Source organism: Dipteris shenzhenensis, chromosome 15, assembly GCF_047967505.1.
Source record: "Dipteris shenzhenensis isolate YYH24624 ecotype China chromosome 15, Dip_SZ_1.0, whole genome shotgun sequence".
NCBI classification, from domain to species: domain Eukaryota; kingdom Viridiplantae; phylum Streptophyta; class Polypodiopsida; order Gleicheniales; family Dipteridaceae; genus Dipteris; species Dipteris shenzhenensis.
The window spans coordinates 11,003,337-11,029,074 of record NC_141610.1 but is presented as its reverse complement, the minus strand read 5'-3'; the positions used below and the strand labels follow the sequence as shown (position 1 = coordinate 11,029,074).

The 25,738-nt window shown below is 44.3% G+C and overlaps 1 protein-coding gene across 2 annotated transcripts in view; it reads right to left on the bottom strand.

The window, feature by feature from the left end:
- The window catches only part of LOC147893349 (ENHANCER OF AG-4 protein 2-like), a 51,259-nt gene that overhangs the window by 11,426 nt on the left and 14,095 nt on the right, over positions 1–25,738 (bottom strand). For both annotated transcript variants that reach the window (XM_087385497.1, XM_087385498.1), the window contains exons 8-9: positions 8,190–8,298; positions 7,987–8,099 (exon numbers count right to left, since the gene is read on the bottom strand). In XM_087385497.1, the coding sequence (XP_087241623.1) occupies positions 7,987–8,099; positions 8,190–8,298 (222 nt within the window). The remainder of the gene's footprint in view (positions 1–7,986; positions 8,100–8,189; positions 8,299–25,738) is intronic.

Here is a 25,738-nt window from a genome sequence, read left to right as displayed (position 1 = left end):
CATTCTTTGTTGTCAAAAGCATCCTTGTGACATAGATGCTCTTCATTACAAGCACTGGCAATCAAAGCTACAACCAAGAAATTACACTGTGTTTGTTTGTTCGCATGTCTAGTGTGGGCAGGTAAAGGCTCAGTCTGCTTGCTGTCCTTGAGGGTGTCCAAAAGCCAAAGCGGTACTGATCTTTGCTGTCTAATGACAGCCCTTTCCTCTTCAAGTGCCTGCTCAATAGCATGGTGATCAACAGGAGGCACATCAAGCTGAGCAGGAGCAACGGCAGGAGGATGTGAGCTTGAAGTATGTGGCATTATGCTCTACACTGGCTGTTCTGAATTTGTAGGTGATTGGAAGAGGGGCAGCAAAGAATCAAAGACATCTGAGGCCTCAATGGATGGCTGTTTTTTGCAGTCCAGCAAGGTAAAGGCACATTCTCAGCAAAAAAATCATCCTTACTGACGATAACCTTGCCTATGCTAGGCTGATACAATCGATATCCCTTGTTGTCTGAGCTGTAGCCAATAAATATGCATTCAATGGCCTTGTCCTCAAGCTTATGCCACAGCTGAGATGGAACATGCACATATGCCAATGACCCAAATGCCCGTAATATGTGAAATAACAGGCTTCCGGCCGGTCCATGCCTCATAGGGTGTGATAGTCTTCAATGCCCGAGTGGGTACTCTATTTGAGTACATAGTTGGAACACGTGATGGCATCCAACCAGAATTTTCCAGCAAAGACTTGACCTTCAGCATGCATATGCTTATCGCCATCTCTGTACAATTTTTCGTCCCTGCAAGCCCATTCAGGTGCGGAGTATGTGGCACTGTGCACTGATGAATGATACCCCTGGCTGCTAAAATTTCAGAAAACTCACCGGACACGTACTCAATCCCCCTGTCCATGTGGCAGAGGGATGGCATTGAGGGCTAAAGGCAGAGAAATGGCATCAAAGAAAGCACAAAGGGCTGGCATACACAGAGAAGAAGGGGCTAAAGGCAAGATCCAAACCTTTAGACCAGCATATGGCATTGAGGGCCAAGGCGGGGGCAAATTGCATGCCAGTAGAAGTGCAACTAGTGGAGGGCTGAGGGGCTTAAACAGTCGGCAGTCCAGCTATGCTGGTTGGCCAGAAAAGGACCAGACCAGTCAGCCTGGCACGTGGCAGGTTGGCTGTGGGTTGGCCTAGATAAGTCTCCTAGATCTGGTCAGCCAGCCTGGAATATAAATAGGGGCCATATGGGGCTTTGCTAAGCTCGCAGAAAGCCAATGAAGGAGCACACAGCCAGAGTTAGTGCAGAGAAATAGGAACAGATCTTGGGCTCATCAATGAGCTTCAAGGAACCAATATGCATGTGACAAATGAGGGAGCAACTTCATGTATGGTTTTAGCCCATTTTAGTGCAATATTGTTGGGGGTAAAGGCACATTGCCAACCCTTAATTAAAGAATTAAAGATAGGACACCTATGACTGTCTTAAGACAGTCATAGGGTAAACCTAATCCTAATAAAACATAAGTGAGTTTGTGGTGTGGCTCACTATCACTTCACACCCGCACTAGAGTGTCACTCTCTTACTCTCTCTCCCTTCCACTACTCTTCCCCCTCTCAACTGGTATCAGAGCTTCCTCTCCCAAGCCCCCTCTTCCTTGCCTATCCCTTTCCGTACGGACGTACGGCCAGATCCGTACGGCCGTACGTCGTCCGTACAACTGTACGGACTGATTGTGACAGCGCAGGCGGCGACGGACGGCGACAGCGCGGGCGCGGGTCAGATCGACGTTGCGGGCGTGGTCACGGCGTTGGTCGCTGGTCGCGGGTATCCGTGCACAGGAGCTGCTAGCTGCAGCTCGAGGCACCGCATCCAGCAAGCAGCCAACAGCTGCATAGCAGCTGCTACTAGCTGCTAGGCCTTTCGAGGCATTGTGAGGGCGCAGGGCAGCAGATCAGGGCGTCATCGGGTCGCAAGACTGCATCAGTCAGCTCCATAGCTGCGGGCGCAGCTATTCGACGTCATCTGTACGGACTGTCCGTACAGTCGTACGGACAGCCGTACAACTGTACGGACGACAGTCCTTCACAGCAGGGTACGGACGACAGTCCTTCACAGCAGGGTACGGACGACAGTCCATCTGCATGTACACTAGGTTGGCGTCGACAGCAGGGTACAGAAGTACAGCAGGACTTGTTTGTTTTGCTGCAAAGTCTCAACTCGTTTTTTTTTTTTGGGGAAGCGTGCTGCTGCGAGGACAGAAGTACAGCAGGAGCTTCTATGCATTTACTGAGTGCAATTCTCAGTTTTGGGTGACCATTTCAAAGGGCTTTTGCCTGGATGTGTTTGCAGTATATGCCTTGAGGCAGTGTGTAGCCAGGGAGCACACATTTGCTTTATTTCCGCAGTGCATTTGGTGACATTTGTTGCAGGTCACATTCTTTGTACGCACTTTGAAAATCTCAGTTGAGCCACGCTTGGTCAGGGTGCATCGAGTTTACTCGGTCCCTAACTGCCCATCGTTGACAGTGCTCAAAAGATTTTCTTCTTGGTGTCTGTACGTTGTGATTTGTGTTGTTACTGAGTACACAGGGGCAGTCTATGCATTGCACATTGTCAGGTACAAGTGTCAGAGAGATTTCATATTGCATGCTACCTCAGTGTTGAGGTGTTCTCCACTTGATTCAGGTGTCAGATCAAGGGGCTTTTGCCCAGACTTTGTTTGATAGCACTTGGGTTACCGACAGAGATCTTCAGATGCATTTTCTCCCCTTGGTCTAAGGGTGATTGCTTGGGATTTATCCCATTTACTGTTGCAGGTTTTGTGACAGGCTGAAGGGTCATTTACTGTTTTTGGGGTGTTTGTCAAGTGGTTTCTGCAATTTAACTCAGTGCCATACCTCATCTGAGGTGGGAGAAGTGATCAGTACAGTCAGTACAGCAGTGTTTACAGCAGTGTTGGTGATTGTGCACTGTTAAGCACTTGTTGAGCAGCAACAGCAGTCTGAAATCACTGTTTTTATGCCTTTTTGAGCTCAGAACAGTTTGTCAGAAGGTACAGTATTTGCAGGGACATTTACTGTTTTGCTGCAGATTTTACTGACAGTAAAAACAGCACCATTGAGAGTGCTTCTGGCTCTTGAATAGAGCAGGCTTTTCTGAGAAATCAGAACTTTTATTCAGTCTTTTTACTTCCAGGGAGTCAGGTACTTTCCTCATCTGATATGGCATCAGGAGGAGGTGATTCTTCAATTCTGAACATGAAGAAACTGGAAGGAGCACATAACTATGCATTATGGGCAGAACAGTGCTTGAATGTACTTCTGTTAAAGAAGATTGCTAAGCCCATAAGGGTAAAGGGTGTCAAGCCATCCGATATGGCAGCTGATGACTGGGAAGAGCTTGATTTGTCCGCGAGGGCAGCTATCATGCTCACTATTTCAGACACTCTTGTGTTCAATGTACAGGCTGAAAAGACCTCTTATGGTCTATGGCAAAGACTAGAAGAATTATATGCCCAAAAGAGCTCAGCCAGTAAGGTTTATTGGCTGAAGAAGCTGGTTGATCTTCGCATGAAGGAAGGTACAGCTATGACCTCACACTTGAGTGAGTTCAATGCCATCTTTACACAGCTGATTGCACAGGGGTTGAACCTTGATGAGGAGTTCAAGGCTACTTTCTTGCTGTGTACCCTCCCCGAGAGTTGGGACACTTTCAAGACCACCCTGTCAAACTCAAATGCCACTCTTATTTATGCTGATGTAGAGAGCTCTCTCCTTATGGAGGAGATGAGCAGGAAGAATAATGCGGGCAGCAAGTCTTCAAATGCTTTGCAGGTACAGAACAGAGGCAGGACTCAGCAGAAGGGGAGATCTGCTAGTAAGTCCAAATCCCGCAGTCAGTCCCGTGGCAAAAAGGACATTGAATGCTTTTATTGTGGCAAGAAGGGACATGTGAAGTCGAAGTGCTTCAAGTTCATACGGGATCAGAAAGCCAAGAAGGCTGAAACAAAGGATGCAGGAAATGCAAGCAAAGGCAAAGGCAAGGCCAAGGCAGATGACTTGGATGCAGTGAATGTTGCAGCAGAGGACAGTGACAGTGACATACATGATGTTTTATGCTCTTCTGCTGTAATAGCACATGCTTTGGTTATTGATGGCCATTACATGCACATCTGGCTCTTGGATTCAGGTGCCTCTTTTCATGTTACTCCTCATAGGGAGTGGTTTACTTCCTACACAGGTACTCATGGAGTTGTTCATCTTGGGAACAACTATGCATGTCAGATTGCAGGGATTGGCAGTATACAGATAGTATTTCCTGATGGACAGTCATTTATGCTTGATGGTGTTCGCCATGTGCCACAAATCAAGAAAAAGCTGATTAGCACTGGCTTATTAGATGACAGTGGTTACCACACCACATTTGGGGATTCCAAATGGGTGATTACTGATGGCCAGACTGTAGTGGCTGAGGGTTTTAAGAGTGATACCTTGTACCCTCTTTATGTTTCCAATGTGGGTAATCATGTTGTTGCCATAACCGAGCTGCCAAAGGTTTCATTGTGGCATAGCCGGTTGGGACACATGTCTGTTAAAGGAATGCAAGAACTGTCACGTTTGGGTTATCTGCCGCCTCTCTCTTTTTCAGATTTGCCTACTTGTGATCATTGTATTTTTGGCAAGCATTCTGTGACTCCTCATAAGAGGAGATCTCCCCAGAATAGAGCACCACTTGATCTAGTGCACACTGATTTGTGTGAGATGCCACAGTTATCACTAGGGGGTGCAAAATATTTTATTACTTTCATTGATGATGCCACACGTAAGGTGTGGGTCTATTTCTTGAAGCATAAGGGAGATGCCCTAGATGCTTTCAAGAGGTTTGTCGCTCAGGTTGAGAATCGGACAGGTCGTAGGCTGAAATGCCTCAGATCCGATAATGGGGGTGAGTATGTGTCACATGCTTTTGTGCAGTTTTGCCAAGCTAAGGGCATCAAACAGGAACTCACAGCCCCTCATAATGCATCTCAAAATGGTGCAAGTGAGCGGATGAATCGAACTATTCAGGAGAAGGTTCGATGTATGTTGTCTTATGCTGCATTACCCCATGGCTTTTGGGCAGAAGCCGTGCAAACAGCAGTTCACATTATTAACAGGTCACCAAATAAGGCTTTGGAGTTGAAAGTGCCAGAGGAGGTGTGGTCTGGCAAGCCTCCCTCATATAAGCACTTACGTGTATTTGGCTGCGAGTGCTTTGCTCATGTACGCAAAGATCTACGCACCAAACTGGATCCAAAGTCTATCAGATGCATCTTTATGGGATATGGTGACGAAGGTGAAATGGGGTACAGGTTATGGGATCCCGTTAAACGGAAGATTATACGCAGCAATGATGTCATCTTTAAAGAAGATAGTGTACACAAGGAACCCGTGCAACCTGTGGAATACAGGAGGGTTATTTATGATGATGTTGGACAGCAAAGAATGCCCATTTATATGCAGCAGCAGCCTGCTGCAGATCACCCTGTTCAAGAGGGTATACAGGCTGAAAATCAGCCAGATAATTTTGCCAATGATGCACCACTGGATGTGCCAACAGATGGGGCTGTAGAACAGCCAGATATGGTGGTACAGCCACCCGTCATGCATGAAGAACAGGCTGGACAGCAGCCTAATCCGGAACATTTTGTGAGGAGGAGCACCCGTGCACAACGGCCTCCTGCCAGGTTTGTTCCAGGAGCCAATAATGTGGCTGATTTTATCATGCTGACAGATTGTGGTGAGCCTTCCAGCTTCAAGGAAGCTATGGGAAGAACAGAGAAAAAGAAGTGGGAGAAAGCCATGCAGTCAGAAATGGACTCCCTACTTCAGAATGATACATGGGACTTGGTGCAGTTACCTGCAGGCAGAAAGGTTTTGCCATGCAAGTGGGTTTACAAAGTCAAAGTGGATTCAAATGCTTTACCTCGGTATAAGGCCAGATTGGTTGCCAAGGGATTTAAGCAGGAGAAGGGCATTGACTTTGATGAGATCTTTTCACCTGTAGTCAAGATGACTACTTTGAGAGCAGTGTTAGCTCTTGTTGCTCATGACGACATGGATTTATGTCAGATGGATGTGAAGACAGCTTTTCTTCACGGAGATCTCCATGATGAGATCTATATGAGTCAGCCAGAGGGATATGCTGTTAAAGGGAAAGAACAGCTTGTGTGTAAGCTCAAGAGGAGCTTGTATGGACTCAAGCAGGCGCCAAGAGAATGGTACAAGAAGTTTGATGCCTTCATGCAGTCCCAAGGGTATCATCGGTGTGAGACCGATCATTGCTTGTACAAAGGATGGCAGTTTGATGCTACTCATTCTATATGTGGATGACATGCTTATTGCCAGTAAATCTCAGCATGAGATTCGTGTTTTGAAGAAACAACTGCATAAGTCTTTTGACATGAAAGACTTGGGTGATGCAAATCATATTCTTGGCATGCGTATTACTCGTGACAGGTCCAAGGGACTTTTGTTTCTGTCACAGAAAGAGTACATTGACAAAGTACTGCAGAGGTTTAAAATGGAGGGGGGGAAGTCCATTAGTACCCCGTTGCCTCCACATTTAAAACTCAGCAGTAAGGACAGCCCCAGATCAGATGATGATAAGGCTGAAATGGCCAAGGTTTCGTATGCATCTGCAGTTGGATCTTTGATGTATGCCATGGTTGCCACTCGTCTGGATATTGCTTTTGCGGTGGGAGTCATCAGCAGGTATATGGCAAATCCAGGCAAGCGGCATTGGGAAGCAGTGAAAGGTGTCTTGAGGTATCTCAAAGGTACCAAAGACTTGTGCATATGCTATGGTAGGCAGGATGCATTGGTGCATGGTTTTACAGATTCAGACTATGCACGGAATGCAGATAACCGGAAGTCTACTACCGGTTATATTTTCACATTTGCAGGAGGTGCTATATCATGGGTGTCTCGGTTGCAGAAATGCGTTGCACTGTCAACCACAGAAGCTGAATATGTTGCAGCCATTGAGGCTTGCAAGGAAGCAATATGGCTTACTCGGCTGGTGGGAGATTTGGGCATTACAGGAGATATGCCAGTTTTGCATTGTGATAGTCAGAGTGCTATCATGTTGGCAAAGAATCCGGTCTTTCATCAGAAGACCAAGCACATAGAAGTGAAATATCATTTCATCAGGGAGGTACTGGAAGACAAGCGACTTGAGCTTGTGAAAGTGCACACTGATGATAATCCTGCAGATTTGCTCACTAAGAGCTTGCCTACAGAGCGGTTTGCACATTGCCGCCACATCATGGGATTAGGATGAGACCATTCTTACTTTATGGTCTTGTATACAGTAACTGTATATTGCTGTAATTTTTATTCTTTTCTCCCCTTTAGGCACATTGGCCTTTAGGTGGGAGGTTGTTGGGGGTAAAGGCACATTGCCAACCCTTAATTAAAGAATTAAAGATAGGACACCTATGACTGTCTTAAGACAGTCATAGGGTAAACCTAATCCTAATAAAACATAAGTGAGTTTGTGGTGTGGCTCACTATCACTTCACACCCGCACTAGAGTGTCACTCTCTTACTCTCTCTCCCTTCCACTACTCTTCCCCCTCTCACAATATATCTTGCTATTCATTACTGCTGTCAACAATCTCTGATCTGAGTGTTTGTGAGTTTATTCTTGTGTACAACTGTCAATTAAACTTTCAATTAACCTTTGGTTCAAGATTACTGTTGTCCTCCATTCTTCCACTGCACGGGAGGTCTAGAAGGTATCAATCCTACTAGGGTACAAGCCTAGATTCTCCAGCAGGATTTTCAAATCTTCAATCACTGAGCAGTCATATCCTCCATTGAACGTTTTGCACTCATTTGTAGCATGAAAATTTGGATTCCAAACTGAACTATTCAAAACGATTTTTTTTTGCTTGAAACTTGTGCTGTTTCATTTTCAGAGTGCATAAGATGCATCAAAAACCAAATCTTACCTTTAAACACTGTCGTCGATTCTCACGAGCCACACTTCCTGGCGGTGCAGCTGCATTCAACAACCGAGGCAATGCTGCCTGCACAGTTGGAGGATAGACTGCTCCAGCAAAACCTGCAAGGCTTACAAACAATGTCATGCAACTCCAAACATCTAGCAAGATATTCAAGCCAAGCCATGCTGTAAGAAAGTGATATTCCATACCCTTTGAACTCCCAGAGCATTGAGTGATAGAATCCACTAAAAAAAACAAGTCCACTCGACGGTGAAAGCTAGGTTCATTTTCGAGTCTTTGAGCAATGATTTCCACAACCTATTGCAAGGCCAAATCATCATTATACTATGCAGCAGTTACACAAAGTGAATTGGGAAATAGAAAGTTAATTTAATCAATAAAATACAGAATCTTAACATTGCCACCATGAAGAATCCATAAATGCGAAGCAAAATCAGCATTGAGTAAACAAAGCAACCATATGTCAACCAAATTACATCCAAAGGAGAATAGGCATCAATAAAATACACTGCCAAACACCATCCAAGAGACAATGTTAAGATGCTGAAGATAAACAAACGTTCATATAGAAAACAAATCCCAAACCATCAGGCACAATACTCTACCACAAGTGCATGCTATGAACCTCTTTATTAAGAAAATGTGTATCTGTCCCACCTATTTTGCTTGCATGCATTTGTTATCTGACTAGTAGATTGTCTCTTACTCAAGATAATGATAGCTTCCATACTAGGAAGGTTTCGTGGCCATTCTTGATACCTTACCCCTTCTTTCTCCATCAAGCCTTAAAGAATCATTAACAGCCTAATTAATAAATGATAATCAATCGTACCATCAGAGAAATAGTGTTAAGCACACAAATATAATGAACAAAACTCAACCAATGAAAGCATACTCCAATGAAAACTCAGTAAACTGAATGTGTCATTGCTAACAAATCTATTATTCCAGCTCTGCAAGTTTCTGCTCAAAAGTCCACAGTAATCGCACAGTCGGAGTGAAGCAAGGGCATCCCCTCTCATTGACACTCTTTGGGCTCTACATTGAAGAGGTCTCGACCACGACCTTCATTGATCACCTAGGAGGTGAGGGATCATTGCTTTCTAATCTGATGATACAGATATTATTGTATGCAGATGACATAGTCCTCATATCCTCTTCAACAACAGGCCTACAAAGACATCTAGAGGCCCTACAAGTGTCTGCATGGAGAGATACTTAACAATCAACCTTGATTTTCAACACCTCGTGAGTAGTACTTCATCGACACAGCTTCAACTAGTGGAGATCCTGCTGTCGTACACTTATCTAAGGGCAATCTTCACGGGACTAGTTTTACATACACAAGGGCAGGGAGCTCTATCCCGACCAGAGTGACAATGCTTTTGAGCACACTTCCAAGACCCCCTCACAAAGGGATGTCGTACTATCTAAGGGCAATCTTCACGGGACTAGTTTTACATACACGAGGGCAGGGAGCTCTAGCCCGGCCAAAGTGACAATGCTTTCGAGCACACTTCCAAGACCCCCTCACGAAGGGATGGCTGTTTGATGCACTAGTGAATGTATGCAAAACCCTTCTACTGGAGTGATCTCTTGGCAACCAATTAGCGGAGATTTGAGAGATTACACATGATTATATGATTACACACACACACACATGCATGTGTGTGCGCCCAAAATTTTTTTGGGTGAAAATTTTGATGCTTTATATTACAAAGTAAAAGGGGAGCTCAAGAGTACATCAGTTGAAGATTTCAGTATATGACAAGTATACATTATAATCTATGTAATGAGTTTGCAGACAATCAAAGAAAGATTGCTGCAGAAAACGTCGGAAAAGAGAAAAAGGATCTCCAAAAATCTCTATGATTTCTATCCTACACACACACACACACACACACACACACACACATACATATATTATATACATATACATTTATATATGGTTTCAGCCTTATGAGTGACTATCATGAGATTGAATTTGCACTATTTTGTGTTTTTAGAGGATGAGTTTAGGCATGTTCCTGGATTCATCTATACACACACATACACGCACGCGAACGCACATAGACATATATGTACCTCTATAAGACTAGAATATATCCAATCGTAGAAATTTAGAATTTTTGTTGTTTTGAAGTCCAGTATTCTACAAAGAAAATAAAAGAGAAAGCGAAAGAGACGAAATGAAGTTAACAATTTTTTTTTAAAAAACAGAACGTAGATACTTAGCAAGCAAAGCAACACTTATGTCGTCATCAAGGCCCAAGCATAAGCAGCTATGCTGGGTTTCTAAAAGACTCACACACACACACACACATGTATGTATGTATGCATGTACGCACACACACACACAATATATGTGTGTGTGTATAAAGAGAGAGGAGTGTGTGTGTGTGTGTGTGTGTGTGTGGGTTCAAGATGGCACAGGAAGTCTCTGTGCCATCGTTTCCTGTTTCTTCGTCGTCCCCTGCATGTTTTGGTTGTCCACTTGCAGCCCCGTTATCTCCTTCGTGTCCCCTAGACCCCCAGTCGGTTACCACCTCGTTCCCTAATTCAGTCTCTCGCTCGGCTGTTCCATCTGCTGCAGCATCTGATGATCCGTCTACTGTTCCGTCTGTTGTCGCTCCTTTTACCTTTCAGTCTTCGTTTGCCCTTCTCTCAGCCTCTACAAGGAAAAAACTTACTGTTCCGTCTAATGTTCCGTCTGTTGGCGCTCCTTTTACCTTTCAGTCTACCGCTGCCCTTCTCTCAGCCTCTACAAGGAAAAAACAGGCCCTTGATCTCTTCGAGCCTGACAAAATGCTTAAATTTGACTTTTCTTTTTATCCTTCGTCGTCGATGCAAAGGGATCTTCTAAGCCGTTTATGTGAGGATTCTGTCTTGAAGGCTCAAGATTCGCTTTCGCTACTGTGTAGAGCTCTCCCTCTAGACTCTTTTCTTGATAGTATCTGTCACGCACAACTCAAAGTTTGTCTCTATTTCATGGGCAGAGTGATGAATTTGGCTTCCTTATATGCCTGAACGACAACAGCTGTTGGGGTGGAAAAAATTTCCTCGTTTGTTTTTCTTGGAGAAGGTTTTTATTATGCGAGATGTATTGATGTGGAAACAGTATACCAATTGGTCAGTAAGGTAGGGGTGCATGGCGCAAGTTTCGTTGCATATGCTATGCCTTGGGATCCTCTTTTTGACCCAGCCAAGAGCCTCATACGTTTCTGTCCTGTCTGGGTCACTCTCAAAGCCTTGCCCGTACCTTTGCTCTCGCATATCTCCTCTATTGCAGCTCTTTTGGGTAGAGTGCTGCATTTCCCCAAGCAGGATTTTTTGGTTTGAGCAGGGACATCCGAGTCTGTGTCTTGTGGTGAATCAGGCCATATCTTCATGTTTAGATCTTGATTTTGGTATGACCCATCCTTTTCGCATTTTGTTGAAATTTGCTTCCTTCCCGAATGCATGTTACAAATGCAAGGGTCATTTTTTTCGGTATTGCTCTACATCCGCAAGTCATTCAAACTGTGTAAAAGGTGCTTTGCTCCTCCCTCAAGTTCCTATTCCTCTCCAGTATGAAAAGTTGGAACAGCCCAAGCATAAAGAATGGAGACGGGTGAACACTCAAGGGAAAGCTTCGGTTGCAGTGTCAAATCCTTTCTAGACTCTTTCTTGCCAGGATACCCTTATGCCAAACTCTCAGTTGCAGAAGTCTCAACTGGCTCCTATTGATGATCCTTCTTCCTACATTGCTTCTACTTCTTCCATTGTTGTTATCTCTGATCTTCGGGAGCCTGAATTGCAGCTACATGTGGATATATCTCCCTCGGATATAGTTCTTGATGGTCATGAGGAAGATTAGGACACACAATTGGATCTCTCTCCTTCCAATATGATAGAGTGGAAAATACGGTGGATTTGAGAGTGCAAGATACTCAAGATGCTTCTCCTCCCTCAAAAAGTGCTTCTACAATTGATGATATGCATCCTATGTTGCAACAAGTTTTTGACCCAATGATTCAACGGTTCCGTCTTCCTGCTTATGTCAAAAAGAATCACAAAGGTCAAAAGAAATTGCATTTTATTGATGGCACTACTACTTCACTCAATGCTTTTTTGGTACAATAGGGGATCACTTTGGAGGATATTGTCTTTACGTCGCCACCTTGAGGCGTGTAAATTCATATTTTCCTCCTTTTGTTTTTGGAGTTTTTTGGCAAATTCCATAGTGACTTTTCAACTTTTCTAGTTCTCAGTTAACTTCCTGGCTTTTCCCAAGGGCCTTCTTGTAATCTTTTCAATTTTGTACTTCATGGTGGGTTTTCACCTCTTCTGAGGTTTCCCACAAAGAAATATAAGATTTCACTAAAAAAGTGTGTATAAAGAGAGAGAGAAGTATAAGAAATTTATTAACGTCCACGAGGGGCCAAAAATCACCCATGGGACCATCTCAGTACAATGTAAAGAAAGTCTCCTCAAAAAGAGGGGTCAAGAATCTATGAGTTCCTGACGACATGTAAAAAGACGGGTGACAAAAGATCCCAACCCTGCCGTAGAGGCAGTAGAGAGAACTCATGTCAACTGAGCGGAGTCCTCCAATATCTATTGGTATACCTCCCTGATATGTGCATATCGGGGGCACTATAAAGCTACATGTGCCTCCGTCTCAACTCACTGCAAGTCACAGAGAGTACAAACTTTGGCGTGTCTATGCTGATGCATCCAAGCTCCCTTCTCTATAGCGAGAGAGAGAGAGAGAGAGAGAGACACACACACACACACACATACATGTATGTATGTATACATACATACATACATATATATATATACCTCTGTAAAACTAGAATATGTTCAATCATACAAATTTAGATTCTTTGTATATATATATATATATATATAGAGAGAGAGAGAGAGAAAGAGACACACACACACACACACACATACACACCTCCCTCCCTTTGTAAGACTAAATATATATCCAATCATACCTATATATATATACACACACACACACACTTTTTTTTGTGAGAATAAATATTTTATTGATGTGAAATAATTACATTGATAGTTACTCCAAAAGCAGAGTAACTACTACTCAACCGAAAATCTCAGTATAAGCCATATATACATCATGATCAATCAAATGAGGCTGAAAGCAATCATAAAATGATTGCCGCAAAGATCGTTTGAAAAAAACTAAAGATGAAAAAGTGCGATCACCAAAGACTATGATTTCTGTCCATCCATAGAGTCCAAAGTGCCCAGTAGCATACCCAAACAAAAAATAAATCAAAACCCTGTCTAGCAGGATGAAAACCAAATAACCAGAAGAACCTACCAAAAGTAACAGTAGGAAATCTCACTCGAAGCCCTTGACGAATGAGAGCAAGGAAATCACAAGTATGTGTACAGTGCCACAAAATGTGAGGCACAGATTCTGCAAGATGTAGACATTTGTGGCAAACAGCCGGGGCAATATGTCTATGCGTGAGTAACTGCCCAAATGGAAAAATGCCAAGTAGGACTCGCCAAAAGAAAAGTTGTTGCCGAAGAGGGACTTTATAATGCCAAAGGAGAAGCAGCCACTTTTTCCACCACTTTGATGGGCGATCCATATGCCAAACAGAATTAGCTGTATCAGAAACCCAAGACGGAGGCAACAACACTTTATACAGAGAGGGCACCTTCAATGGACAGGTTGAAGAAGAGGAAGAATGAAGAGTCCAATCCTCAAGCCTATCTTGAAGTTCCAAGCGAGGTACCGGCAAGAAAGGTTGAAGCATTTCTGAAATTTTGTGCCATAAAGGACGGTAATGAGCTCCCAAACCATACTTGCTAGCAGCCGCCGAAAAAGATAAAAGAGTGTCATCATCCTGAAGTACATCCGCCACAGAAGCAATACCTTTGAAAGATATAAATAAGAACGCCTAGATTCTTGTATAGCCAAAGGAGGGTGAAAGACTTTGGACCAATAAATATTCTCAGAGGCCCTCAAAGAATTTCCCAACAAAGAATCCCTACCATTCCATTCCAAGTGGGATAAGATGTGCTTCCAATCAAGAAAACGAGAGACAAAAGGACAACCTCTGATCTTGCCTTGAATAGAGCCAAATAGGAAATCCCACTATGTAGGTTGCCAATGCCCAAAAGCAGAAGTATCAATATGCAACAAAAGAGAGCACATCAGGGGTGATCCCCTTGCATAAACTGCAACATCATTTTTCCCCTATGAGCAATTATATGCATTTGAATATTGAGTATGTTCAAACCCCCGTGCATCTTTGGAGAACACAGACGATGCATAGAGAGTAATCTGAGACTTTTCTTGCTATTTTTTGAACGCCAGAAAATCTCCATGATAGCAAACATAAAGGAAACCAGATCTGCCTTAGTAAACATGATGAGAGGCAGATAGAATTGTATGTATGCTATCAAAATGGATTGCGTTATTCGCAAACGAACATGTAATGGCCAAGTTGCAAGCTTCCAATATTCAAGTTTTCTCCTCAGCTTTGTGAGCATCCAATCAGTTTGTTGAGAACGAGTGAGTCCCCAACCTAAAGGATAGCCAAGATGTCAAATCAATTGAGAAGGTAGAACAATTTCCCTAGGCCATAAAAGACTATGCCAGTCTTTAGCATGCAACGGCAATAGCTTGGATTTCTAAAAATTCACATGAAAACCAACAACTAAGCCATATGGAAAGGGCCTGCATAATCAAAGAGAGATCGCTCTGAGTATTTTTCGGGATAAAGAAAGAATCATCAGCATATGCTTGAGCGATCATGCTACAGTTGCCAGGAATTTCCAATCCATGCAACATGTCAGTGTCCAAAAGGTAGCCCATATATTGAAGCATTGGATGAGTGGCTATGGCAAATAGTAAAGCACTGAGGGGACAGCCTTGCCGAACAGAACCAAGAGTCCAGGTTGTAGAAATATCCCGTGAAAGTATACATTCAGCTTTACTATCTTGATATAGCCAATTGATAACTTGTTGCATTTTTGTGCCAAATCCCAAGGCCTGCATCGCTTGTGAAATAAAGTCCCACTGAACAGTATCAAAAGCTTTCGCAATATCAACTTGCAATAGCAAAACATCCTGCTGCATATATTTGGCATATTCTATTCCAACATAGGCATTAGCAATGTTGTCCGTGATATGCCTACGAGGAACAAAACCATATTGCGCAGGATGCAACCCATCATGCAAATAGCCTTTTATTCGATCAACCATCATTTTGGTAGTAAATTTGTAAATGATTGGCATAAGTGTGATAGGTCTCCAATCAACCAAAGATTCACAGATTTGCTTTTTTGGAAGGAGTTTAATAAGACCTCTCTTCCATGTGTCTGGCATTTTCTGATTTTGCCAAGCAAAATTCACCATATGCAGCAAAGTGTGCTTCAAAAGAGGCCAATATTCTTTAAAAAACTCAACTGTAAGGCCATCCCATCTTGGAGATTTCCATCTACTACAGGATTTGATTGCATCTGACAATTCTCTTTCAATAAAAGGTTCCTCCAATTCCAAAGCTTGAGTAGTAGATAATACTATAAAAGTAAATTTCTTGCAGACAAAACCTGCTGCGAGGGAGGATCTGCATAACCAAATTGCTGAGAGAAATGTACACAGACAGAAGCAAGCTATGACTGTGATGTAGTCCATGAACCATCATGCATAAGCACCTTGCAAATGTTTGTTTTTAATCTCTTCTGATGCAAGCTTTTAAAAAAATGCTTGGAAGAACAGCCTTTATCTGTGAAAGCTCTTTGTCTTGCTCTGGTCTCCCATTTAGCAAGTTTCCTTTGATCATTGATTTGGAGACAATGTTTAGCCTGGCATAGTATTGTTTAGCCTGGCATAGTTTCCTTTGATCATTGATTTGGAGACAATGTTTAGCCTGGCATAGTATTGTTTGCTCATGCAAGGACAAAGGACGAAAGTGACTGAGTTCAGTGAGGTCTTGGAAAGTTAATTTAGCATGAGCAACAGTTTCCCTCAGAGTCTTCATGTAAGACTTGCCACTGATTACAACTTGCATTTTGGAAACAAAAGAATCCCATGCATTATCAATATCAAAATGGCTCTGAGAAGACAGCGATTGATAGGCTTCAGTAACCATTGCCTTGAAAGCAACATGCTGCAAAAAAGCTATTGTTCACAATCAGATGTCGCCTTTGAGGCAGTCTATCATCTGGCATATCATGAAAAGATAGCCTCTGTTGGAGATAAGTGCACACTAAGTGTACTATTTCCTAGTCTACATTTGTCTAAGTCTAAGTCTAAGTCTAAGTCTATGTCTATGTTAGAATTATAGACATAATTCAGCAGTGACCAATGTAATATAATAAGCTAGTTAGGGGCACTTTTCCCTCATTAAGAGGTTTTTTCCCCTAACTGCAGTTAGTTCACTAACTATGGTTAGTGACTACTAAGGTTTTGTCACTAGGACAAAACCTTATCTTTTTCCTTTAGTGTGTTGTACTCACTATTCTATTGCAACTACGTCTTCAGCTTCCAAGCCTCCTTCTCTCTCACTCTCTCTTGCTCTCTCTCACTCATTCTATTTGCTTCATTTGGTATCAGAGCAAACCCAAAAAGAACGGTTTTTGTCACTACTGCAAAAAGCCAGGTCATCACATAGCAGAATGCAAGAAAAGGATTGCAAAAGAAAAGAAAAACAACTCAGGTATCGCTGTTTCAGATTCAGCCCCTCATGCATCTGACAGTGGGGATGCTGCAGCCAACTTTGTTGGACAGGATTATGCCTTTTTATCTTGCATTTCAGACTCTAGGTTGGCTGTTCCAGATGCTCGGGATAGTACAGTCTCTTGCAGTGATGATACATATGCATTTTTGACTTGCAGCTTTGACTCTTCTACAGATGCATCTGCTTTCAGTGTTAATGAAACACTGAACACATGGTATTTTGACAGCGGTGCATCCAAGCATATCACTTCTAGGAAGTGTCTTTTTACTTCCTTGCATCCACCTCCCGTTGGTAAGAAAGTCACTTGTGCCAACAACTCCTCATATACAGTACGTGGCACAGGAGAGGTTGAGCTCACTGCAATTGATGGCTCAATTTTCAGACTTTCAGATGTCTTATATGTGCCTGGCATAACCAAAAATCTTCTTTCAGTGTCCACTCTTAACAGAGGGGGATTTCAAGTCATCTTTGAGGATGACAAATGTGCTGTCCGAGACAGGGAAGCTAACTATGCCTTAAAGTTATCTGGTACTCTACTGCGTGGGCTTTTTCAGCTTGATATTTTTGAGAAAAGAGCAGCCCATGCTCTGGCAATGTCTACCCCTACAGCTGCCATGCAAAATGCAGAATTATGGCATGCCAGATATGGCCACATGCATTACAACAGCTTAATGACACTTCAGAAATTTTCAATGGTTGATGCATTGCCACCTCTTGAGATACCTCCTCCACATGCCTGTGAAGGGTGCATTTTAGGTAAAATGCATAGATTCCCCTTCAAGAAGGATGGTTCAGTTAAAGCTGTTCGCAAATTGCAGCTTATACACAGTGATGTCTGTGGTCCCATGAGGACTCCGTCATTGGGTGGTCATCTCTACTTTGTCACATTCATTGATGACTACTCCAATTTTACTTGGGTTTATGGGCTGAAAAAGAAATCTGAAGTGTTCACGGTGTTTAAACACTTTTCAGCCATGGTTGAAAATGAAACCGGACTCAGGACACAGACATTACGCACGGATAGAGGTGGGGAATACCTATCTGCAGAATTTGATGCTTTTCTCAAGCAAAAGGGTATTGTGCATCAACTCACAGTCAAGCTGACCCCTCAGCAAAATGGCAAAGCTGAGATGAAAAATAGAACCCTCATGGAGATGGACAGATGTATGCTGAAAAGCAAACACATGCCTCATAAATTCTAGCTAGAGGGTTTAATGTGTGCCAATTACATTTTGAACAGGGCTCCCACTAAGGCTTTAAAAACAAAAACTCCTTTTGAGGTCTGGAATGACAGGAAGCCTTCAGTGGATCACTTCCGAGTCTTTGGATGCCTTGCCTATGCACATGTGCCAGTTGAATTTAGGCACAAATTGTCAGATAAAGCCATCAAATGCATATTTGTTGGATACAGTGCAGAAAGCAAGGGGTACCGTCTCTACAATCCTGCTACACGCAAAATCATTGTAAGTAGAGATGTGATATTTTCTGAAAATTCAGCTCACACTCAGGCTGAATTTCAAATGCCTTCGTCTTCAGAGGATGTCTTTGAAGGGTTGCTACCCATTGCTTTGGGTTCCCCTGCTGATTTTTCTGATCCAAATCAGAATTTACAGCAACCTCCAAATGCTTCAGTTCCGCCACAGGATGTCTTGCCCCCTCCACAGGCAGTGGAACAGGTGGTGCAGCAAGAAATTGCAGACATACATGCAGCAAAAACAGTCCCAAACTGGCTGTTACAGACTCTCAGGGAGAGTAAACTTGATGCTCCGTTACCTGGCAGGACTCGCAGTGCAGCAAGGCACATGGAAGGTGCTAATTCAGTGGAATCAGCATATGCAGGTACTCTCCTTGATGAGGAGGAGCCTGCCACATTTGAAGAGGCAAAAGGTAATGTGCATTGGATGAATGCCATGCACGATGAGTTGCAGTCCATTGCAAAAAATCAGACTTGGGATGTTGTGGACTTGCCACAGGGTAAACATGCCATTGGCACACGATGGGTATTTAAAGTCAAACGGAAGCCAGATGGCTCCATTGACAGATATAAGGCCAGGCTGGTTGCTAAGTGCTATGCTCAGAAAAAGGGCATAGATTATGAGGAGACATTCGCTCCTACATCCCGGATGACCACCATCCGATCAGTAATTGCAATGGCTGCACATTTTGAGTGGAATGTTCATCAGTTGGACATAAAAACAGCCTTCTTGAATGGGGACTTGCTGGAAGAGGTGTATGTCAGACCACCCTCCGGGCTTTGAAATTACAGCAAATGCACTTCAAGTATGCAAGCTCAATAAAGCTTTATATGGGCTGAAACAGGCCCCTCGTGCATGGTATGCCAAGATACATGCCTTTTTGACCAGCAAGGGGCTGCACAATAGTCCTACTGAGAGCACCCTCTACATCAAGATGGATGGGGGGGAAATATTAGTCATCCTTCTTTATGTCGATGACTTACTGCTCACAGGGTCCAATGAAGAAAAAATTGCAGATTTCAAAGCTGATTTGCAGACCAACTTCGACATGTCAGATTTGGGGCTGCTTCACTTTTATTTGGGGATCCAGTTCTCTCATGAGAGACGTGGCACTGTTATGTCTCAGTCCAAGTATGTTCAGAAACTCTTGGACAGATTTAACATGCAAGAGTGTAAGCCCATATCCACTCCTATGGAACCAGGGCTGAAACTCACAATGCATGATGCGGGAGAATTAGTTGATGCCACACTTTACAGTCAGGCTGTTGGATGCCTCATATATCTCTGCAACACTAGACCTGATATTCAGTTTGCAGTATCTCAGGTGAGCAGATACAGCCCAAAAACTATGCATTGGCAGGCAGTTAAGCGCATCTTCCGTTATTTGCAGGGCACAAAGTCTTTTGGCTTACTATTTCCCAGGGGGGTGACTTGCAGATGTATGCCTACAGTGATTCAGATTGGGCTGGTGATTATGACACTAGGCAGTCCACTAGTGGCAATTGTTTCTTTCTGGGTAAATCTTGTATTTCATGGCTGAGCAAGAAACAATCTACAGTGGCTACCTCATCATGTGAAGCTGAGTACAGGGCAGCTTTCACAGCAGCAGTTGAATGTGTTTCGCTGTGACGTCTATTTGCTGATCTTCGTCTGTCTTTGGAGGGTCCCTCTCCAATTCTCACTGATAGTCAGAGTGCCATTGCAGTGGCAAAGAATCCAGTGTTTCATGCTCGCACGAAACACATTGAGGTTCACTATCACTACGTCAGAGAGAAGTTGCATGCAGGAGAGATTAGTATGATCTTTGTGTCCACACATGACAACGTTGCAGATATTTTCACCAAAGCACTACCACGTGAAAAGTTTGAGGCATTTCGCAGTGCCCTGAACTTATATCCGTTTGGTGATTGATTAGCCTTGTACATGACATTGGCACTACAAGGGGGTGTTAGAATTATAGACATAATTCAGCAGTGACCAATGTAATATAATAAGCTTAGGGGCACTTTTCCCTCATTAAGAGGTTTTTCCCCCTAACTGCAGTTAGTTTACTAACTATGGTTAGTGACTACTAAGGTTTTGTCACTAGGACAAAACCTTATCTTTTTCCTTTAGTGTGTTGTACTCACTATTCTATTGCAACTACGTCTTCAGCTTCCAAGCCTCCTTCTCTCTCACTCTCTCTTGCTCTCTCTCACTCATTCTATTTGCTTCAGTCTAGTCTTTATGTCTTGAGTGTGTGCCATGTGGCACTTCTACAATTATCCCATAAGCACTCTTGCTTTATGTCTTGTACTTTGGCCCATACATTCAATGGGTCACATCATTGTAATCAATCAGTCTAGCTTGTGTCTTGTCTACACTCTTCTCAAGGTATTTCTTGTCTTTCAGTCTTGTCATTTCATTTCCAGTTTCTAGTTCTAGTTCTTTTTCCATATTCCAACATGGTATCAAAGCTAGGTTGATCCCTCTTCTCTCCCCTCAGTCTTCCTCTTCTCAGATCTCTCCCCCGCTGCAGATCTGCCCCTCTTCTCAGATTTCTCCCTCTTCATATTTTCCCCTCTTTCTGCCCCGTCATTGTGCTCCAGATCTGCGCGCCAGATCTGTGTGTATTCCAGATCTGTGTGTACGCCAGATCTGTGTGTATCCCGCTTCAGATCTGCGCCAGATCTGCGCTCCAGATCTGTGCAGTTCAGCCACAGATCTGAGCGCCAGATCTGCGCAGTCCTGCTGTTACTCACCTGCTGTCACGCCAGATCTGCACAGTCCTGCACCCGTACCTGCTATCCGTACGTCGTCCGCTGTCCGTACACCGCCCGTATTTCGTACGATGCCCGTACTTCGTACGTCGTCCGTACTCCGCCGTCCGTACTCCGTGCTCTGCTGACGTCGTCCGTACTCCGTATTCTGCTATGTCAACCCTGCATTTCTACCTCAGGGTCAAGGCCTCTTCCCTGGGAAGAAACATCCGCCTAAGGAGTGGATAGCAATGCAGCAACCTCTTCTTCAGGGAAGAGGGCTCTGCTAGCTATCACTGCAGCCCATGTGATTCCAATTCCTGAGTTGACCTCTGGAGAGTTTCCACTAGAAGATGCACCATTCCAAGTGCGAGAGGGTGGAGGTCGTCGAACACAAATAGCTTTTCTTGGACTTTGCCATCCATCAATTGGAGTTTTTGGTCCTTTTGCTGAGGGTTGAATAGCAGGAAGCAAAGGGGAAGAAGGAGTCCCATTTGAAACCACTGGGGCTTTGCCTTTATCTTGATTCACAAGAAATTGTCTATTACCTTTATTTTTATTCCCAATAGAGGCAGGAGCATCCTTATTGGGCATCTCAGCAGACAAAGTAGTAGGAGGCATTTTGTGCTGATTCATTGGACACTACGAAGCCATGTGCCCAAATTTTTTACATTCAAAACAAGCCCCTGCAAATAGTCCCCATTTCAATTTATAGAATGCACTTCCCATGTCAACATTGTTTACCGTGACTGAATAAGACTCCGGTGTAGGATCATCAGTATCCCAGAGCATGCAAAATCGATTAGAGTTGCCATTAGGCCGCGGTGGGCAAACCACTTTGCCTAAAGTCGCTGCAATTTTAGGCAAGAGTGAAGCCATGCATTGCGAAAAGTCTACAACTTCAACCCAAACCGGACATCAGTGTCGAATCAGAGCTTGATAATCCCTTGTGGGGGACCATGGCAAAACGTGCACCATTTGTTGGCCAAAAAAGAGTGGCGAATGTTCCAAAAGCATTTGCCTGTGAATCTCATCTACCATAATGACCTCAAAAAAGCCTCTGGCTGCATAGTGTACCTTACGAACAAACGAGCCAGCCAATGTGCGGGTCAACCAATTGCCTACCTCTGCAATAGGTGGCATCCGACCTGGGAAAAATAAAATAACTGCATTTTTGGCATATTCTATAACTGGATCCACAATTTCATCCACTTCAACCATGAGACCAACCGATGGAACAGAGTCTTTCCACTCTTTCCTTGTGTCTACAAATCCTTCGTGCATGACATCATAAACCAATTGTGCTTCAACAGAATCATGCACGGGGTCATGCTGACCCTCAACCTGCTTTTGCTTTTTGCATTGAACCGATTGATCCTTTTGAAAAGTTTTTTCATAAGAGTATTCAGCCATATCTTCTAAAGAAGATGGAACCCAAGAAGAAGGTACCCTCAGAACCAGCGTGTAGAGGCATCCTGTGAGCAAATCCGGTACAACCACCACCCAAGAGCAGAGAATGAGCCGGCAGTAGCAGCCTGAACAAGGTGGGAAAGGCCGTACAGGTCCGTACACCTGTACGAAACTGTACGGAGCTGTGGCAGATCTGTACGACAGGGATTCAGGACCCCAAACAATCGGTTTTTGGTCGCTGATGTGGAGCAGCAGGTAGCTGAGGCAGACGGGCTTGCCAAAGGAGTCTAAGGAGCTGATGGGAGGGCTGGAGCAAGGGCTACACGACCTCTCTCTCTCACACGTCTCAAACACCACACACACACACACTATACAAAAACCCACTGCGCACACACACACACACACACACACACACAGGTCCAACAGCAGCAACATCAGTTCCACCAGTTGGAGTAGGAGTTGTTCCAAAAGCAATCAGAGTAGCTGAAACTCCAGCAATCCCCACACACACGTGTGTGTGTGTGTGCGCATGTGTCTGTGTGTACATCGAGGAGCTTCAAATCCCATGCTCTTCAGAAGCGACACTCCTTGCAAGAGAATGAGAGACCTTTTAGATGGGACTTGACCTCTATAGAGCACCTTAGGCAGAAAGCTCCAGCCTCACAGTGGGTAGCACACCGGTACGAGAGTGCAAGGCTGGACCTTTAAGCCACGGAGATCTGGCGCGTTGGGCTCTCCTATCACTCCCCTAGGGCTCCGTAGGTCCAACAAGGGGTCAAGATGACCCAACAGTTCTTCCAGACTACTAGACCGTGCTTAGCAGGGACACAACTTCAGCGTTTGAGAGACGAGGGTGGGTAGACGCACACAAACCCACAGAAGATTTTGGAGCCCCGGAGGCAGTATCACATGCACCCATGCACTTAGGTGCAATATGGCACACTGGCTACATCAACAAGTGCGTAATAGTTCCCTAATATGACATTTTGTCGTATGATGCGACCCCTTTGTGAGCCGTTGTCCAGGGATAGTCAAGCACAAGCTACGTAAGCCAGTCTCTAAGCCTTAGGTCAAGTCAAACAGTCAAGTCTTGTTCGCTGGTACCCACTGGAGAACAATAGGATAGTGTTTCCATCTTAGGGCTTAGTTAGGTCTAGGTCATAGCCTAGAGAGCCTGCCCAAAATGGGCCAGACGGGGGCTTTTATAGGTTGGAACCAAGCCAACCAGTCTGTAAAACAGCTGACTCAGTCGGCTGTTTACAGCCTGCTGGTTGGCCCAGCCTGTCACACGGACGTGAAGTTATGAACCGTGACTTACTTTGGCTTAGGGGGCTAGCCCAGGGGAAGAGACACTTCCCAGAAGTCCCTAGGTGCACACACTAGGCCTACTTGCTAGGGGCAAGGCAAGGTTTAGAGGGGTCTTAAAGTTAGGCCCAAGGAAACCAATGTTTCATTGGTTAGAAGGGGTTAGGATTTTAATGTGAGGGGCAAACCAATGTTCCATTGGTTTGCAAGGGTTAGAGCTTTAATGCAGGGCCCACGTGGCATTCCCTCATGCACACCTACCCTCTTTCTCTCCTTCCAAGGCTAAGGTACGTTTTCTTTTTGGATTATTCTTTCTTCACGCATCCCGAGGTGAAGGGGCACGCCATACGAATTCCAAGGAAGGCTTGACTCCTTGCATTTCTTGGCCTGCACACATCTCGAGGCAGTCCGTACGGCTGTACGGACTGCAGGAACTGCATTGAAGAGTATGTACCTGCTGTACGGTCCTTTCAACGCTGTTGTATGAGGTCCTTATTGCTGGCTGTACGGACAGATGCATGCTTTTCCAGGCTGATTGTACGGACTTTTCACGTGTTGTTGTACGGGATCCAAGGCGGACTGTACGGATGGTTTTCCTGCTAGTACGAGTGATTTTGCTGGCTGTACTGGCTTTATTTGCTGGCTGTACGGACGCCATTAATGCTGCTGCTGTTGCACGGATTCCAAAGGCTGCTGTACGGGACGCTTATTCACTGTTGTGCGGCCCCTTTCCCTTGCTGTACGGCCTGCTCAGCTTCTCTTTCTTGCCCGTGATCCTCTTGCTCTTTCTCCCTCTCTGATTCCAGTTCGTTATCTCTCTCTTCCCTCTCCTCTCCTAGCTGCCAGTTCCTCTTGCTAGCCTCAACATTGGATGTGTTGCTTTTGGAGGTGTTTCGGAGCCGGATTGAAGTCAATTGAAGCTGGTTTGAGTTCCCTTGTCGCTATCCTTTCATGTGATTGCATTTGGAGATTTTTGGGAAGTGTCTGGATGCCTGGTCATTAACAGTTGGTTACAGTCTTTGTGGAATGCTTGGATACTTTTACAGTTGGTCATGGACAAATGGTGAATGCCTTAGCTTTGCCTTGGCACTTGGGTGCTAGTGTGTGCACTAGGATGGAACGCAGGTTATAGCAAAGGTTTGGCTTGGACTGTGGAATTGCCCGTGGGGCAGAGCACAAGGGAGAGCCCTTGTTGTATGTACCAATTTTATTCCTAAAGAAATAAATAAATACCGGAAGGGGCGCCAAGTGTTTGGGGCCAGTGTGGTGTCTTGTACTTGGTTTCATTGAGGAGGGGCACTCTAGCCTCCATCCAGTTATTTCTCCAGCTGTTTCTAAGTGGTATTGTTTAAAGTTAAGTGGTTGGAAATGATGCAATGTGGCTGTGAATAATGAATATGCAATGCAACTTATGGTCTACTGCCCTTTAGGAAACTGAAGGCCGGTTTCAGTGGTTCCATTGCCGGGATATCATCATCTTCCTACAAAGGTGAGCCCTGGGAGTGTGGGGTGAAGAAAGCCCCATTGCATTTTTGTTACAGCCATATCATCAACAATCATGTTGCACCGCAAGAGATCACTGACTATCTCCAAACAAGAAGCAGACAGCTTTGAGATGGAGCACAACACCAGTGAGGGTGAAGAAGAGCAAAATGATGAGGGACAGCATGTTTCTTCTGAGCATGCCACTGAGGATTCGCAGGACGAGTTAAATGAGGCAGAGGAGCTTGATCCCAATGCCCTTTTTCAGTTACAAATGCAAAGTGCAGTGGGAGCCCTGTCACAGCTGCAACAGACTTTCATGGAGATTATGCAAGCTTATCCTGGTGGTAATGCTCCCCCTGAAAGCAAAAAGACAGCTGAGAAGAAGCATACAAAGCATAAGACGACTCACAGGCGTGTATCTTTCAGTAGACAGACACCAGAGATGCCCACAGTCACCCCTGTAGCGGGTAATGTCAATACTTTTCATTCACTTAATCAAGGACAGCAAGTCCTTCCTAGCCCATGAAGCATCCAGGATATTTTGGCTGAGGATCGGTTTTTCAGTCAATGGTGGGACAGCCCACCGAAGGGCTTGGTATGCCTGGTACATACTTGG